General features: G+C 31.1%; 1 protein-coding gene across 1 annotated transcript in view; it reads left to right on the plus strand.

Moving 5' to 3' along the window:
- Window positions 1-19,225, plus strand: part of LOC118195162 (uncharacterized) — an 85,029-nt gene extending 65,804 nt beyond the window's left edge. The window contains exons 7-10 of the mRNA XM_085819639.1: window positions 3,552-3,627; window positions 5,599-6,166; window positions 11,170-11,286; window positions 17,973-19,225. Coding sequence (XP_085675765.1) covers window positions 3,552-3,627; window positions 5,599-6,166; window positions 11,170-11,286; window positions 17,973-18,857 — 1,646 coding nt within the window. The 3' untranslated portion in view covers window positions 18,858-19,225. The remainder of the gene's footprint in view (window positions 1-3,551; window positions 3,628-5,598; window positions 6,167-11,169; window positions 11,287-17,972) is intronic.
- The last annotated feature ends 844 nt before the right edge of the window (window positions 19,226-20,069 follow it).

Consider the following 20,069-nt stretch of genomic DNA (forward strand, 5'->3'; position numbering starts at 1 on the left):
AAATAAAATGTTTAAAAGAGAGAAAAAAAAAAGGCAAAATAATAAAAGTTGGTTTCATTTCATAATAAATTATGAAAATGAAAAAAAAATCATGCTGAAATTTATTATGAAGTTTGAAATTGTTTGCATATCTCATAACATCACTTCATTGGAAAAATTTCATCTGTTAAGTCAGTAGAATCTAAGGTAAATTCTTTCAGCTGTATTTTAACAGAAAATTACAGATCTGGTTTTATTAATCACAGAGTTCATATGGTTCTTAAGAGTCCTTTGGTTTTTTTTTTTTTTTTTTTTTTTTTTTTTTTTTTTTTTTTAAACAGATTTTGGTCTTAAAAGGTCCTTACTTTTGGCTAAATGCCTTTAATTTTACATATCTGACATTTTGTCTTTTTTTTTTACTTCCTCTTTGTGTGTGAATTAACATTTTGGAGGAATATTTTCTTGCTATCCATTGATTGACAAATATGTATTTGATGGGTCATTGTTTGAATTTGTTTTCTATTTCTAATATAAATGATGCTGTACTCGAGTTCCTACTAAATATTATTAAAATATGTTTAAGAAGTAAATTAACATAAAACATTCATGTTTTCCCCTGTCATATTTTAAAGTGGCATTAATTTCTGATTTGGCGAGTTAGGATTATTTTTACTCTGAAAAATAAACAAGATAATAAATGCTGTAAAGCACAGTTTCCAAACACTTCTTAGCAACAGCTAAAAGAGCTCATGTAGTTATTTTAAAATTTAATTTTATTTGTCTTTTATATTTTTTCACAATAAAAGTTTTTTCCCATGTATTTTAAATATCAGAATATTCAAGCATGTATCAGTTTTCTGTGTAAAATTCACCTGATCCTTTTTAAAAAAATCTTCTGGTTTTCTGCCCTTATAGAGTTGCTAAGCATGGAGGTTTTTTTTTTTTTTTTTTTTTTTTTTTTTTTTTTTTTTTTTACATATTGCATTGCGGACGGCTTAGAAGGATTTGAAGTTTAAGTTTATAGACCTACAGTTCCAAAAGATTTGAGAAAAACGTGACCAAAATGAAAAATATTTTCATGGTACACTCACTTCCAAAAGTTAAGCACGAAGATGTGAAATGGGGGGGGAATCAAGAAATACTGCTTTGATTGACACAAAATTCAGCAGGTAAGAGCATATATATTTATGCATAAAACAAAATCAATAATTATATACAGAAATGAAAACACTATTAAATTTTTGTAAGTTATCAGATAATGACATACTGGAGACTTAAACAGAATTATGCATAAAGTGGAAATAAACAGCATAAAATGAAAAAAATGACATTAATAGGGTATGTGATCCCCCCTTCATCTGTATACAAAGTTTACACCTTGTGAACATGCTTTCAATTAGGTGGTAAATCACTGCAGAATTAAGTAATCGCCATTCTTCTTGTAGAGCACTTTTCAGCTCAATAAGACTGGCTGGAGGTTTGAAACATGAAGATACAGCATGGCTGAGAGCATCCCAAAGATTTTCAATGGGATTAAGGTCAGCCGAATATGCGAGCCACACCATACGCACAATCCCTTCACTCTCCAGGTAGTCATCGATGATGTCAGCTCTATGGGGACGTGCGTTATCGTACATTAAAACAAATGTAGGGCCAACTGCTGCAGCATATAATCTCTCAATGAGTTCTAGGACTTTATCTCGATACCGGACAGCCGTCAAAGAACCCCGTTTAAAGATGTGCAGGTTGGTGCGGTATCCTAATGAAATCCCTGCCCGCACCATAATGCTTCCGCCTCGGAATGCGTGATGTTTTAGGACTGATTGTGTGTTTGTTGTTCATGCCATATCCTTATACTCTTGTCATCTGGCTCCAGAGCAAATCTTGACTCATCAGTAAACATGACATTGCCCCAGTCAGACCCATTCCAATTGACATGTTCCCGGCACCACTGTAATCATGCTCCTCTTGATTGGACGAATAGAGGAACACAAACTAGAGGTACCTGGGCGTACAGTCCACTCATATGTAATCTTGGGCGTACAGTAGCTGCAGATATTGCCTTACAAATGGACGTTGTAACCATAGATGTCGCACGTGTGGAGGTTGCTCTGCGATTCCGCTCGGCTACAATAGCAATATATCGATCTTTCGCAGGGGGTGGTAACCCACGTGCGACCGGCTACGGGCCTTCGGACAACTGTCTGTGTGGTTTGGAATTGTTTCCATAAACGTGAAATTACAGAATAATTAATGAATGCCAAAGAAAAGAGCAACATCTGTGGTCGACTGTCCTGCTTCAATGCGCCCCACAGCACGCCAGCAATAAGAATCTTCCATTCGTCTTCTGGAAGTCATAGAAACACATATGACTTGAAAACAAATTGTACGAAAGTTTTAAACACCTTCTATCAGTAATAAATCAATTTTGTAACCCTTCACAAAGCTGGCTTCTTATAAGACTGCCTTTTCTGCATATTTCTTGACATGAAAGCGCAATTGGCTGTTATCTAACATATTTGCATACTTCCATTTACCTCTGCAGCGAATTGCATCCTCTTCAATTCTGATTGGCTTCCGGAAATTAGCATTTTCCTCTCTGCTCGTAACTTTTGGAAGTGAGTGTATTAACATATGCTTACAGACAACGTGTGATGAATTTACTTTTCGGAAAATGTTTGGAAGAATAGTGAAAACAGAATTATTTGAATTTTCTAGTTTTGATTCTGTACATCATTAGCAATGGTTTATGTCAAAATAATCTATAATATTTAATGCAATGATTTGTTGTTCAGTTAAACAACAAATAAACAGGCAACAAATAAAATAATTAAAATTTATTGGCTAATGCATATGAGTTTAAATGCTTATAAATATTTTAAAATGTATGTATCTAACTTGGGTTTAATAATTCATTTTCAACATTTATTCAATTTTCAAAGCTGCTTTAATATGATTAGTATACATTAAACTATGCTGACACTGAGTATTATAAACTAATCAAAATTTCATTTGCAGTTTAGGGTTTTTTTAAGGATTGAACACAGATCTTATTTATTAAAAAATGTCAGTAATTTTCATATCGACTAATACTGAGTGAACAATTTTCATATCCACTAGTACTGAGTGAACTATTAGAACTGGTAATTCAGCTGGGTGCATATCTCTACTAATGAGCTAGTCGCATGTTTTTTTCTGGTTTTCCCGGTATGTAACCCCTATAAAACTAGCTTCTACCAGAAAGGCTATAAGCCTTTATATGCTTTTTCTTAATCAGTTAGCCCGACCATTACTTTCACATATTGTGGTTTATGTTTAACATGTGATAGGAATAATAAGCTCAAGTGTGTTCTGTCATGAGGTAGATGTGTAGAATTTTCTGCAGTTTATATATTACTCATTAAAAGGTTTATTTTATTGCATATAAAATCTGTGCTGTAAAGATTTTTAATTTTTTTTAGAAAAGGTATTTCAGTTTTTAATTGTTTTTGTTCTAATTTTTAATTTTCTCATTTAGTGGTGCGTTTGCTGTGTTTTTGTATTTTCTTCTTTAATTTTTTTTTCCCCCCCAGCTAAAACTAAAGAAACAGTTCCACTGAAAGATACATTGGAGGAAGATCACAAAACAGTTTCAGAACTTAGTGAAATGTAAGATATTTCTTTATTTTATAAATATCATGACTCATTTTGTTAACATAAAGAACATTGGCCCGTTAGCATCTGAGGGGTAAAGCCGCTGAACACTGGTAGTTCAATCTGGGGTTTGAATCCCAGTGAATAGGCTGGCTGCAGGGATGTTTTCATTGTTTTCCCCATGTGTGATGTGTATGTTAGCCAGTTTCTCCTACAGAGTCCTCCATGAAGGCATCATTTCACTTAGCAGATAGCCCTTGAGTACATTGCCATAAACAAATAAACACAGTGTTGATGAGGTAGATTTTAGTTCTTTCAAATACAAGACATATGCAAACTTATCTTTATCTGCAAAAACAATTTCAGGAACAATTTTGGATTGTTGTTGGGTCATTCTTAAGAATTTTGCTTGAGGATGTATTTCCATTTGTAGTTTTATTAAAGGTTAGTAATTTTTCTACTAAAATGTATGAAAATAACATTAAAACATTATAAATAAATCATAAAATGCTTGAATTACTTTGTAGCAAGGGAAAAATATTAAGTATGCATTATTAGCAAAACATTTTTAAAGAAAATATTAGTAAATTTTTCATTTCATGAATGATAATTTTTGTTTTTTGAAAAAAGCAGCAGTCATTTTGTTAATAAAAAATTTTGTCAATTTTAGTCAATAGTTTTGAACAAAATTCTTGATATCAACTTTTACTGGCATATTTCCCACTTTTTGAGCATTCATGGAATTGTAATTTCACAAAATTATTGAAATCACTACATGGAAAAATGAATTGGATGACATTGTTTTTAGCAAGATGATATACTTGATCACAAACACACTGCAAAAGAAATTTTTGCCCCACACTTCAGTGTTACAAGATATATTTGATAGTTTTTGTCTATCGACCTTGACCCACTTTCCTTGAAGTGTACTCAACTCAAAGTGTGTGTGAAGATTACTGCATTCTAATGGATTATATGAATCATTCTTTCCTTTTGGAATCTTTTCACTTAATCTTTCACGTTAACTGTTGCAAATATTTTGTCAATTGGGGTTAGGTTTAAAAATCGTATCGACTACTGCATAGCTTTAAAAATCCTATCAACTATAAGATTTAATACTTTTGTTGATACTTCAATAGAACTTAGTAGAGAGTTAGAGTTGGCTGGTAAGATGTAATATTTTTGTTGATACATCAACAGAACTTAGTAGAGAGTTCGTTACAGAAGGTGAAACCAATCACTTTTTGTCTTGACTGAGAAAACTGCTGTGTAGATGATGACTGGAGGGAAAATCACAGTTGGCTTTAGTGCTATATGCAGCTTACATTTTAAATAGTAGAAAAATGCAGTCCAGTGAGAAACATGGCTTATTCAAGCAATAGCAGATGAAAAAAGTGAGGCATATTAAGTAGTTGGAACTATTTATAATCTCAGTTCCTTTGTTTGAGTCCTGGACAGTGATTGGGCAAAAGTTGACAGCAGTGCAGAGAAATTGCAGGGAAAGAATGATGTCAATGGCACAGTATATATGCGCTGAAGGGGGTTGTATAATGATTAAAATTGACTCTAAAATTTGGACTTTAAGGACTGTTGCCAATTTGTTCCAATTAATTCCAATTAAGTTTGATTTGTTAATAAATTTCTATCATATATATCACTTTTACATGTATAAGGTATTTTCTCATTCCTTTCCACATGCCTTCATTGTGTAAGTGGAAGCATGCCTGACACATATTCGAGAGTTCTGGAGTTCAAATCCCAGCAATCCTGAATCGATATAAGCTATTGCCTTAGTACATGTTTATCTTCATATTATTCTATTGAAGATTCTGTTTTTTTTTATTATTATGCTTTATTGCATGTCTACCATTATATTTTAATTATTTTATTATTAAGTGTTAACACTTGAATAAATAGCTTTTTATCAATTTTTTTCTTCCAAAATTTTGATTGAACTAATATAAAATTCTGTCATTATTTTTGCAGATCGGTTGGTTTTGATACAAAATTTCCTTGCACAGATGCATCAGATTTAAAATCAGAGTTTTCTGCTGAGCAGTTCCAGGATAATTTAGATACCTTTAAATGTGCAGATGTTGAAAATGCAGGTGAACAAAGTTATCATCCAGATTTAAAAGAAAATGAGAAGGAAGAAGTAAATGAAAATAATTCTCAAGAAAGTATTTCATCTCCTGGAGTAGATTCTGAAGCTCGTAAAAAATATTCAAATTCTTTTTTACCCACTTTTTCGACAAGTGAGAGTAATTCTGTTCCTTTTAACTACAACTCTAATGCTTTAAAGAGAGCTCCTTCTCCATGCTTCAGTTCTGATGAAAATCAACAGAAGATTGTAAAAAAGGATACAAATCAATCTATGAATGATATGGAATCCAATATAAACAAGCCACCTTCACCTAAAAAAGAAGCTGCAGAAAAAAATGAAGATTCAACTGATAAATCTGATAATCAGAATGTTCATAAATTAGTCTGTAAACCCAAAACTGAGCCTGTAGAAACACAGAAAAAAGATTTTGGGACTATTTTTGAGGCTTTGGTAAGTGCATTGAAAATATTCTGGAGTTTTCTCTATATATGTTTGATTGAAGTTTATATTTTGAACAGATTTGACCTTAAATTAAGTGCCATCAAAAGCTATAACTAATTGCGTTTCCCTGCTTTAAAGGTAATTAATTATATAATGAAAATATTTAAAGGCAGATGATATTTAATCATTTTTTATCCCAAGATAAAAATATTATTTTATTTTCTGTATCTTTTCCTTTTGTTTCTACATTTGTAGAATAATAGAATCAAAGTTTTACGGGATTAATTTTATTGTTTACTTGTATCTTTGCTTAGTATTATGGCATTATTATATGTTTATTTCCTAGTTCTCACGTTTTTCCACTAAAAGCATTGTTCTCGCGTTTTTCCAATAAAAGCAAATTTTTGCCACCAAATATTATTGCCCTGTATGTTTTTTAAAGAAATTAAATTAATGAAGAATCTGCGTGTTTATATGTATGTTTGTTGCACTGGGAAAAAGCAATGGTACTTAGAGTTATCAGATATTGGATACTGTTCTGTTATCAGGACCAGATTCAGGAAATGTATGTATATAGGCATGTATGTATGGATTTATGTGTTCATGTATGCATGTATATACAAGTATGTGTGTGTATACATATACACATATACCTACATACATACACATGTGCATACATATATACATACATTTCTTAACCTGATCCCAATAACAGAACAGTACCAAATTTTGAATAATGTAGTCCTCCACCCGAACAAGTGCACCTGGAAGTCCAGATTTTTAATTTTGAATTTTTTTCACATTTTGTCAAACTTGAATGAATTTTGATTAACAAACTGAACAATTTAAAAGCAAGCAACACTGTGTGGAATAAACATTTTTATCTTCAGGGCGCAAGGTTGTCTGTAAGAAATTCTTAAGTTATACTGTTTTTAAATATTTTGTGATTTTGCTGTTGAATTGAATTTTACATGGCATAAGTCCAAAGAGCATGATATTTAATGAATAAAGTTAATGCACAAAACATTAATAATAAAAACACACATAAAAAAAGTCTGCAAACCATCTTACTAAGAAAACTGACCATTAGTATGATCATCTGAGAAAAATAAAATGTCGTAGGTAAAAAAATAGAATGTAGTAGGTACTGTTCTGTTATCAGGGACCGGGTCCAGAAATGTATGTATGTATCCATGTATGTGTTCATGTATTCATTTGTATATGTACATATGTATCTGTGTGTAAACACATACTAATATGCACATACATACGCATGTGCGTGCATGCATGCACTTCTGAACCCAGTCTTGATAACAGAAGGATACCAAATTATATGCCAACACTTAACACTGCATTGTTACTTCTAAACATATGCTGCTATGTTGCTTTTCAATTTTTTGTAATTTTTCTGTTTAATTGTTTATTTTCTAAGTATGAAGAAAATGATACTTAATAATAAAGCCAAAAAGAAAATGGTTAACAGGAGTGAGTATAACAGCAGATTGGTGCACTGGAGGCTCAGTAAGAGATTTAGAAACTTAAATCCTTTTGGCAATCATTAAAATCTGAACCCTTTCGGATTTATTTTATTTATTAGTCCGAAAGGATTAATAATTAGTAGTCCCAGAAGGACTATTAATTTCGTTTTGGCATTTGCCGTCAATTCATGATAAGCATTGTTTCACTTTTCAAATTGTTGCCACCAAATATTATCGTCTGTCATATATTTAAAGAAATTAAATAATGAAGATTTGCATGAATGTATGTATGTTTCTTGCATTGTGATAAAACAATGGTACCTAGAGCCATCAAAATTTGAATAACGTAATCTTCCATAGAATATAGGCATATGGAAGCCTGAATTTGAAGTTTGTTTTCTTATCGATTTCATATTTTGTTGCTCTTCAACGAATTTTTTATTTAAAAAACTAAACAATTTCAAAGAGAGCAATGGCAACACTGTACGAAAAAAACATTTTTATCTCCAGCATGCGAGACTGCTAAAGATATGTTGATTTTAAAATTATTTTGCGATTTTGCTGTTGAACTGAATTTTATGGTTTGAGTACGTAGAACATGATATCTAATAAATAAAGGTAATATACAAAACATTAAAAAAATGCCCCTTTGGACGTAATTTAAAATCTGAAACCTTTCAGATTTTTTTTATTGTATTTTATTTATTATTATTTTGTGAGAGATTATTATAGTACATACATGCCTATATTATTATTATTTTGTTAGAGATTATTATAGTACATACATGTCTATATTATAATTATTATTTTGTGAGAGAGAGTAAGAGAGAAACAAATATTCTGTTTCTGTATTCTTCTATTACCTATCTTTGAGTAGGATAAAAGACATGAAGTGAATAAAAATTGGTAGTTTTCTTACATCATTTAACCTCTTTCACTATCTATAATTTTAGAAACTCCTGTTAGGGGTCACATTTATGAAAGTAGAATGATTAAATATCCTAAAAAGATAATTTTTTTTTTGTGGTGAATACAATGAATCTCTGTTAGCATCATTAATGTTAAAATACATTCCACAACTGAATAAGATATACAGTCAAAAGTCTTTAATCCGGACTCGCCGGGACTTCAGCGATTCCGGATTATCGATTTTTCCGGATTATAGATCATCAGTTTAAATCTGGTAAGATGGCATGCAGAAATTATAAAATTAAAAATATAAAACCGTAATATATAAAATAATGAGCAATTATGATGTAAAGGGTATCAAAATTTACAAAAAAAGAAGGTTAATATTTATTTGTTTACTTTATTAAACATTTCTTTCAACGCGCGCATGCGTAAAGCATACCTTACGCATAGCCGAAATTAGAAAATTGCAACCAGAAAACTATTTGATTTGTATTCGTGATATTTATAATGACGAGGAATTTGATTTAAATCATATCAAAGATAGAGTACATCGAGATTAAATACTACATTTAGTAAGGAATTATAAGCCAAATAAAATAAAATCATCTGCCCTGAAGATAACGATAGTGCTGACAGATCAACTTCCAGTTCATTGCGCACCGCGACGTTCCCCCCCCCCCACGCAGAGCAGTGTGAAATTTATAAACAGATTTCGGAACAGTTAGATAAACAAAGGATATGCCTTTATCCATTTTTTGTAGCAATTTGTTTTTTGTTTGATGGACATCGAAACATGCTTTCATTTTCTAGATCCTTTGGGAGCTCCAGCATCGGAAATTCTATTTGACATAATCGAAAGTTCAAGCTTACTTTTATAAAATTGCTCTAACAGTTTGCAAAAAATAATAAGCTGGATCCAATTTGAAGATTAAGGAACAACGCAATCATCAACATTAACTGAAATAGGTAATTAGATAATTTTAGCTTATACTGTCCATTATACATAAAATGCGCATGCGAAAACGTATTTTGCGCTTGCGCAGACGCATATGCGCAGTCGTAAATGTCTTGCGCTCACGTAAAACGCCTATGCGCATGCGTCAATGCGGCGCATGCACAGAAAGATTTTTAGCTTTGAGGTCCGGATTATAGATCATTCTGGATTATGGTAGTCCGAATTAACGACTTTTGACCGTATTGGAAAAAATTATTTAAATAATTTATGTATCATATTTCATAAGCAGTGAGAGAGTTTTCTTTGCATTGACATTTACGTTGTGATTACTTAAGTTAACCACATAAGCATTTCATTAGTTAGACTTTGTGTTAATTAAGCATTTCATTAGTTTCATTATTGCCTAACAGTTAGAGAAAATAATGCTAAACTATTAATTGTATTGGTAACATCTACCAGATAAATTTTCAAAGTACAAATACATAAAATGCAGGTACATTCAGTACTATATTAGAATCTGTGTTTGTACTTCAATTGATAAGGCAAAGTTAATCACAAAATTAGAGGTAAATTGTATTTATTATATAAGTTATTGCTTTTACTAGTTATATGTGCTGACTGTTACTAGCGTATACTGAGGGTTGCTTTAAGTATTCCAACTTGATGAAATATCTGTAACAAATTACAGAGAATTTTTCTGAAGTGAAGGAAGTGTTCTGTTTCATATATCACAAATATCACAAATACTGTCTCATCAAGAAAACACATGGGGGGGGGAACAACAGTTGAAGAGTAAAGTAGATGAAATAAGCCTCATTCAGCATAGTAAATTATACCATGCTTAAAAATCCAAAGCTGTTATCAGAAACTAAATGGTCATTAATATAGATAAGTGTTTTCCATTTTTCATATATGGGTGTGCTATAATTTACTTGTAACTTGTTGAAAACATGTCCAGTAAATTTTATGAGACTGGAAAGAAGATTCTAATGAAGAAAGTTCTGTGTATTATTATTGTGTTATAGAATTTATTATTTTTTTGGTGACTAACATAGGCATTATTTCAGTTGGAAAATCAAAATATGGTATTCAGCAGGTAAATTGTTTTAACTTACTGAAGCTTCATATTGTAAATTTAATAATTAAAATATTCCCGTTAACGTGTTCTGTTCTCTATTAATTTAAGCTATGATAATTTATGTTTTTACAAATGTATAAAAAATAAATAAAATAAATAGTTAAACACTACCATTTGTTAAACATGACCATTTACTTCTACACTAAGTTTTTGTCAATTCGGAAAAAGAGAATTCATGAATATTTATTTCAAGACTGTGTAATTCTACTTTAAGTAATAATTATTTTTGTTTGAATGCAGTTTAATGGAATGAAAGTGGCTTTTGGTTAGTAAACAGTGTTAGAGATTTAAATCTTTTCTTTTTTAAACATTAAGTTATTTACTTTCTGTAGTTTTTCAGTTTGAAATTCACATTTTTAAAATTTTTATTATAGAGATTATGATCTAAATAACCAACAAACTAAAGTATAATGCATCTATAACGAAGTTACTTATCTTCTTTTTGTTAATTCAGTGTATATTATTAACATAGTTGTTTATTGTAAGTGTAGTTTTGTTTTTTAGAAAAGAATGATTTTTTTCCCCCCAGTCTAAATGTACTATCAGTTCTGAAGAAGAAGCTGCAGTTGCCCTTCAGTCTGTAAGCATATTAATGAATTTGTTGATCCGTTATAATCTGCGGCATCTGCCTTGTGATGTTGTTGAGGTATGTTCTCACTATTTTAACTTATATTGTTTTAAGCATGTTTTCTACAGTTTCAGTGGAACTGGTAATGAAGTAAAAATATTTTTTAATGTTCTGCTCTTCAGTTATGATTATTAATGAATGAAAGACTATACATAATTAAATTGTAGACATTTGAAATATGTTATGATCATTTTTCAACATAATTTCAAAGATTATTTATGTGTGAAGTTTTCCAGTTTGATAAATTGATGGGATTATTGATTGTACAAATTTGATGTATTTTGTCATAAATATTTCACGTCTTTGAGATGAGTTAGCAGATTTGCAAGACATTAGGCATTCAGGTAAGAAATTTGCATTTATTATAGAGAAAAATGATTCGTTAAGTTTACTTCGGTACAAATGTAGCATTACTGCTGCTTTTGTATTATTGGTGCAAAATTTAATGAAGTTTGCATGGTTTAGAATTTAATGCCTCATAATGTTAATTTTTATCTGCTGTAAAAAATATCGCTTTTATAGTGCATTAAAAATTAGCATTTGTCTTTTCAATTATTAGGTTATTTTGATTAATTTTGAGTCTGATCTTATATTTAAAATAAACAAATAAATAAAAATTTGCAAACAGTATTGATTTTTGGAAATAAATTAAAATTTATGAGACTATATGCGAAAGATTTCAAATGTGAATAAGGGTTGAAATGTGTATTAAAAGTTCTTTGACTTGAATTTGGTTATAGGAAATATAAGTGATAAATCTAATATTATATTTACCATAACTGTTGGAACATGGATGACTGATATGCATCACTTAATAAACCCTTATCATTCTAGCAAAGCAAATAAAACTAGAGTATTAACACTGGGACTTTATGTGAGTTATTTAACATTTTTGTGTTTTTCTTTTCCGTTTGTTAGTACAACAGTAACATGTTTTTATGATTTCCTTCAGAATGTGTGACAGTATGCCATAATTTTATTAAAATTAAATGCTGTTCACAGCCTTGTTATTCAAAATCACTCTCCAGAAAGTTAATGTTTAGATACGTTTTTGATCTGCGTGTAATAAAATGTTTCAGTAGGAACATCATTTTATTGCATATTTTACTTAAATTATAATAATCAACTGCTTAAATGTGACATACATATTGATAAGTTCATAATATTATAGAGGAAGCTGTATTCTTGTAGTACTGAGGGTGTCATTTGTTTCAGATTTTAAACTATTATCTCTAGAATATAGTTATTAAAATATGTCTTCTTTATTAATAACTGTATTTTGGAGAATCCTTTATGTTGAGTATCCAAGCTTTAATAATGGAGATGTTAAATATCTAAATAGTTGGCTTGCTAATATAAAATAATCACAAATTTGTGTTAAGTAGAATAAAAAATTTCTTATAACATTAAAAGGAACTGTGTTTATAAGATTACAATGTTTGGTCCTCGAATGGTAACACTCAAACAAAGAACTCCCATAATGCAATTTTTAGTCATATTTTTTAATAATAGTATAAGGAATTAATAGGAATAAAGTGGGCAAGCTTGTACTATAGGTCACGATTAGGTGAGTATTGCCTCGGTAAGGCAATACTCACCTAATCTTGAAAATTGTAACTCGTTGTGATTTCTTGTACATTAAAATAAATCTCAAATTATATACCGGGTGATCAAAAAGTCAGTATAAATTTGAAAACTTAATAAATCACGGAATAATGTAGATAGAGAGGTAAAAATTGACACACATACTTAGAATGACATGGGGTTTTATTAGAAAAGCAATAATCTGATCAGAAAAGCAATAATTAGCATAACAAATTAAGACAAAGCAAAGATGATGTTCTTTACAGGAAATGCTCATTATGTTTACCATCATTCCTCAACAATAGCTGTAGTCGAGGAATAATGTTGTGAACAGCACTGTAAAGCATGTTCGGAGTTATGGTGAGGCATTGGCGTCGGATGCTTTCAGCATCCCTAGAGATGTCGGTCGATCACAATACACTTGCGACTTCAGGTAACCCGAAAGCCAATAATCGCACGGACTGAGGTCTGGGGACCTGGGAGGCCAAGCATGACGAAAGTGGCGGCTGAGCACACGGTCATCACCAAACGACGTGCGCAATATGGGGTGGAGCGCCATCCTGCATAAAAATCGTACGTTCCAGCAGGTGTTTATCAGCCAGGCTGGGCACGATGCAATTCTGTAACATATCGGCGTACTTCTCACCCGTCACGGTAGCAGTTACAAAACCAGAATCGCGCATTTCCTCAAAGAAAAAAGGCCCGATAACAGTACTTTTTTTTAACTTTTTTTGGTTCTAATAAAACCCCATGTCATTCTAAGTATGTGTGTCAATTTTTACCTCTCTATCTACATTATTCCGTTTATTAAGTTTTCAAATTTATACTGACTTTTTGATCACCCGGTACTTGCATTTCAATTTGGCTGCTTGTGTTCTGTAGGAGACTAGATGTTCACAGTTTATGGGTTCTTTTTCTTTCTTTCTTTCTTTCTTTTTTTTTTTTTTTTAAATCTGGATAGTTAGTTAACTACTGAGTGTGTGTAAGGAATTTATTATGAATAGTTGCCTTTTGTATTTTGTGACAATAAACAGGCAGTAAGTAAAATTTACATACACTTAATTGATCAGATATTGATTCAGTTTTAAAATTGGATTAAACTAATTCATTATGCAAATTATGAATATTAATGTGACTGAAGAAAATGAACATAATGTTATTTATATAATGAATAGTTATTTGTTATTTTATCGGTAAAAGCAGGTAATCAAAATGTTAAATTTGTTAATGCTTTTATTGATGTTTTAAGGTGGCTTGAAACTGAAGTTTTGTTATCTCTGTTTTTCTTTGGGTGTGCGAATTAACTATTTTTATTTTCAATTTTTTTTTCTTTCCATCATCTGTGATCACTTTATAATAGTGTTTTTGCAAAATAAATCCTATATGGATTTGTTTCGGTTTTTATATCATTACCAAGAATGTCTTTTGAGACACTCATATTTTAGAAATACTCTTTTTTTAAAATTTTTATGCATATAATTGTTTCTTTTTGAGGGAAAATTCTAAATTGCTCTTAGAGATGTTTCTGTTTGCAAACAGGCAAGTATGTTATTTAATTAGTACCTTTCTGCTGTATTAAAGCTATTTATTTCACAGTTGTCCATTTTAAGAAAAAAGAATTTGTTACTTGCATCTTATTTTATAGCCATTATAAAGTATTTTGAGATGTGTACATTTATTTATTAAACGGAATTTTTAAAAAAAAAAAAAAAAAAAAAAACTGGTATTTAATAACAAAATGATAAACAAAAAAACAAAAAGGAAGATAAACATCTCATTGTAAAACTGAAAATTAGGCAAAAGCAATCTAGTTTTTGGATAGATTTTAAGTAAAACTCAGTTTCGAGGCCAATAAAACACAGGTCTTTATTCTGGAACAGAATTTTTTTTTTTTTTCTTTCTGAAGAAGAGGGAAATATATCTGATTGCTTTGAAATCAATAGAGTTTTTTTCAAAATCTATGCCAAAATAAGGTAGCTGTTTTCCTAATTTTAAATGATAATTTTTTATTTATTTTAAATGATAAGCAGAAAAACTAATTTTCCTGTGGTAACAGAAATACAGTATTTCAAATTTTGTATAATGTAACATGAACGGTCTCAAGAAAACCCAAATTTTGCTGGAAAAATAAGATTACAGGTAGAAGTCTACAGGATGTGTTGCTAAATTGGCAAGATATCACATGCTGGCAATGGTTTTGGCAGCTGATATTTTCCCCAGCTTTGGCGAGAATTTGCCTAAGTTCCCAACCTTGGCTATCATTTGGCAACATTTTGCTCTAGCTCTTGCATGACTGTAATTGGCCTAAATGCCTCTATAGCTGCAACTGTATCTGACCCTTATATATAACTGTAATTATATATACCTTTCAGTAATCTTGAGCAATGGAAGGTGCTGGAAATTTCTAGGTGGCCAGGGGAAAACTAGTACATAAGACTGGAGAGAATATTAGTTCTCAGATTTTAGTTCAGAGTTGAGTTCTGAGTACTGAGAGATCTCCGTGCGACCTTTGCACTTTATATGTACTTTGCTTTGCATTATGTTTAATGCTGTGAAAAGTTGTGATAACTACTGATTGTGGTCTGATATACCGAGAAGAACTGTACAAGTTCTTTTGTATAAATTTCCAAAACTGTAAAGTGTTTCTTATGGGAAAATAAATTTTATCAAGCTATCATCGATTCTTTGTGCATTCAATCCATTATGAATCCGTATGCACATAACAATGCGTTAAATTTATGGACTTAAAAAAATTCATTTTTAAAAATTATTTAAAAATATTTTAAAATTAAATTTAAGTGCAGTTAATTTAGTATAAATCAATACTAAATTAAAATTAGTGTGTATCAATACTAAATTAAAATTAGTATATATCAATACTAAATTAACTGCCATTAAATAAACTTATCTGAATTTGATGTATTAAAAGCAGAATACATGAAACTGAGATACATTTAGTGACCCGAGTAAAACAGTCTGTGGCCTAGGCAAATATGAGAAATTATAGAATGAATCGAGTATGAAGAATTAAACCAGAAATCAGAATTATGAGGAATTTTAGAATGATTTGAGATCTTCTTAAAGACTGAAGCTTAGTCCTTTTTGGCCTGGTAGTTATAAAGATCTGTTTACGTAGAGTGTTTCGGATCTCTCTATATAGGACTGCATTATTTCTTCAGAGTTGGGCATTTTCTCATATATAGATGGATGCTGAGTGGCTTTGATCAGAATAGTGGTTAGCGACAAACGCTGCCATATCATTAGGCTCGATTTCAAATCCCATGGAAGGCTTGGGCGTTTGTTAGTGTATAATGTTTCTGCAGCATCAGGGCACATAAAATTATAATGAGCCAACAGTCCTGTCAAAAGATTTGTGGTAAGATAAGATGAGTGGAAAACTCTTGGATCCATCTGCATGTGTATTCCCCATCAAAATTAGGATGGAGTGTGGTGGGAACTGTACCTGTAGAAACAAGCGGTGAAGTTTTGGTTTGTCACCCACCTCATCTTATCCTGTTTGAATAATGATACAGAAGTGTGGCAGGGATCAACAAAGAGTATTTGTACAGTTATTATTGAAATTTCCATTTGTATTCATGACTTTAAACTGTGCTTCGTAAAGAAACCTAGCACAGTCATTGAATTTCTGTAACTCAACTCTCTGCAAGTGTCAAGAAAAGTATGGATTGCTTTTTAGAATGACGACTTTCGTACTGTGGAGTGAATTGTCATATTTTGTTTAATAACTTGTGCAATATATATGATACGACATCAAAACAATCATGTATACTATCTTCATATGTGCATATTTACCAATGATTTAGCAGAGCAGTGTTTGATTTCAGTTTTGAAGACCTTGGTGTGAACACCGGGCTTATTTAACCACATTTAAGGACATTAAGGCTGGACTGAGACTTTAGCACCAAGGCTGAAAGGTGGTACTGTCAGATAATGCTAGCAAAACAAGCTAAATGCTTGGTCTCCACAGATGTTTTATATATCAGTGTTGTTTGAGCTAACTCAACTAGTATATGCTTTTTAATATATAGTGTGCAGTTGATTCACAGATGATTTGCTGAACTATACAACTTGCTAAAAGATTTGAAAATGCAATTTCATATGTCACTGAAGAAAACATGAGCACAGGTAGCATAAGCAGTGACAGCTTTTAGAAGACTAAATTTCTATTGATATAATTTTTTAAATTGAAAGCAGTTTATCCATACATTAAAAAATTGTTTTCATTCACTTATATTCTGTCTTTTTAAACTGTTCATAGAAAGAATTGCATTGCTGATGCCCCAGATGATCTGAGAATAAATGTGTAGTCATCTTCGATATAGGTAGTTTATGCTACAAACGATCATGCAGTACTGATTTAATGTGTTAATGCGATGTATTTATTCTTGCTTAAAGACATTAAAAGTTTTGAAGACGAAAATAATTGCACAAAGATGAATTTTTTCCGCTGATAATTTAAGTTAGATGGCAAATTTGTAATTTTAATTTCAATATAATTTGTTTCAATGTAAGATCATAATTTTATGAGTCTTTAGAAAAATGCTTTATTTTAAAGATATTTTTCATGCAATAAATTTCTAAAATTTTAAATTATGTATTTAGAACTAGTATTTCTATCGCCATTTATTTGCTTACACGTGAATTTGAAAACTTGGATTAAAATGTGCATATTATGTATTTCTGTTCAGTTAAAAGATGCAGGGAAATGATCTTTGACATATAGTCTTGGTATTCTTCATTCTTACCTTCCTTTTCAGTATAAAATCATCAAATATGGTTTTGGTATAAGTAAGCATTAGCTTTATTGTTATCTGGTAACTGCATCTATTCCATCTCAGAAATACATTTTTAATTTTCAAATTTTTGAGAAGACAGACAGTGTATTATCCATATTTAGTTTTTCTGATTGTTTGAAATTTTCTGATTTGAAGTATGAAATTAAATCAGAAGTATTCTTCTATAATTTTTATCTTAACATCTGATAGGAGTTTTTAAGTTTGTTTTTATCATCTTACATTTACTTTCTTATGGTTTCTATAATTTTTATGACTGTAGAATGAATAAAATGATATTCCTTCATGTAACTTTCTTTATATTAGAATTCAGTGAAGTTGCTTCACAGCAGAAAGCCAGAAAATATAGAAGAACTTGTCACTTTAATTAATGGCAATAAAACATTTCCAGAAGTACATGATACAGACACTGTAATTGAGAAGGAAGTAGACAAAAATGAAGATAACACAAATAATATTTCTAATTCTAAGAGCACTGCAAATCCTTGTTCTGATGCAATTAAAGATGTTCCGGAAAGTGCCGATTTGAACACGTTTAATGGGAATGGCTCTAACCCTCAAAGTGGTATAAACATACAAGAAGGTAATTCAGAAGAATTTGAGTCGAAAAATGAAACATCTAATCTAAGTATTACTTCTGGGTATCCTGTACCAAATGTGAATGCAGATGCTGTTAAAACATCTAATTTTGAAGCATCTTCTTGTGATAGCGGACAGATATCTAGTGATTTTTTACCACCACCATTTTTTGGTTGGTCTAACAGAAATGATATGCAGACCATGTCTAACCCATATCCGATGCAACAGGAAAATTTTAATCCCATGGCATGTTATGGTACTTACCAAGCTTCACCTGGGTTAATATATTTTCAGCAGCAGCAAGCTCAGTTGAATACAAACTCTGCATACTCTGGCACTCAGTATCCCAAACAGTTTGCAGCATCTCTTCCTAAACAGATTCCAGGGGCTTCAAATGCAATGCAGACTCTAGGAACATGTGCTCCACCACCACCACCTCCACCTCCACCACCTCCGCCACCTCCATTACCATTGTGCAATCCACCTTTGCCACCTTCTCTTGTCGGTCCAACATTCTCTTCGACAAATACCGCAGCACCACCATTGCCTAACAATCCTCCACATTTGTCACAGATGCGATCGTCAACTGTTACCTCTCAGAGAATGTTTTGAAATAACTATTTTCTGAGAAAGCTGTGAATAAATTATATTTTATTCTAGTTTTTCTCATAACATGCATATGACAGTTCAATATAATTCTGCCTTTTTCGTGTAATATTTGTCATGTTTTTTAAATAAAGAATTATTTTTGTGTTTTTTAGGCAGTACAAAAAACTTTGTTTTCTATTGCATTTGTTTGAATTTTTTTCATTAATCTTTGATTTAATATTGTTTTGTCATAATTAAAAAATTATGTTATGAACTTTATTTCAATAAAGCTAATTTTAGTATGTTAAAATACCTGCTGTATATAAGAAAACATATATGCAATACTATACATGCTGGATTGTATTAAGAATATAATAAAACTTATTTATCTCAAATATCAAAAGTGTATTCTTAGTTACTTTTGCATTCGATCAGTTAGTAAAACAATTACTGACCAAATATAAATGGCTATAGATAACATATATTTAAGAAGGTATGCTTTATTTTTGGATGCTAAGAACATGGAAATGCATCTGTTTTTATAATCGAAGTGGCTGTGAAATACTAGTTTGAGAAGGATGAAGAAGGGAGTATCCAATCTTCTATAGATTCTTTGAATGCCTTAACATCATTAAAAGATCCAAATTATAGTTTGCATCGCATTGTTACAGGAATTCTGAAGCTTAATCAGATTCTAAAATGTCAAGAGTTTTAGATTCTCTGCTCCTGGATCCCTGGCCATGCTGGCATAAAAGGGAATGAACCAGCAAATATTACAGCTAAGGCTGCTATTACAGTGTCTACCTTCAGGTCCCACTGGCAGATATCAGGGTATTGACCAGATGTAAAATTCTCAATAAATGAGAGATTCATTGGGATGATCAAGTAAACAATAAACTGAGAATTGTTAAATCCACTATTGATTGCTACCAGTCTGTGTTAAATAGAAGGGAGAAGTACTACTTTTAACTCGTTTGAGAATTTATCACTGTTGCCTGACTCGTAAAAATCTTCTGAAAGGCAAGAGAAATCCACTTTGTGTAAATTGCCGTGCAGCTCTGACGGTTCATCGTATTTTACTGAAATGCCCTTGTTTTAAATATTTTTGCCTAAAACATTTTAATTATTTCAAGTTGGATTTAGAAAATATAATAGGGAAACACCTCATCAGAAATTGCTCTAGTTTTTTTAAAGATGTTGGCTTTTACCATAAAATGGAATCATAATTGTTCTCAT

The sequence above is a fragment of the Stegodyphus dumicola genome, chromosome 6 (assembly GCF_044657685.1).
Source record: "Stegodyphus dumicola isolate Sdum_Otavi_A_Nest chromosome 6, ASM4465768v1".
Classification (NCBI taxonomy): domain Eukaryota; kingdom Metazoa; phylum Arthropoda; class Arachnida; order Araneae; family Eresidae; genus Stegodyphus; species Stegodyphus dumicola.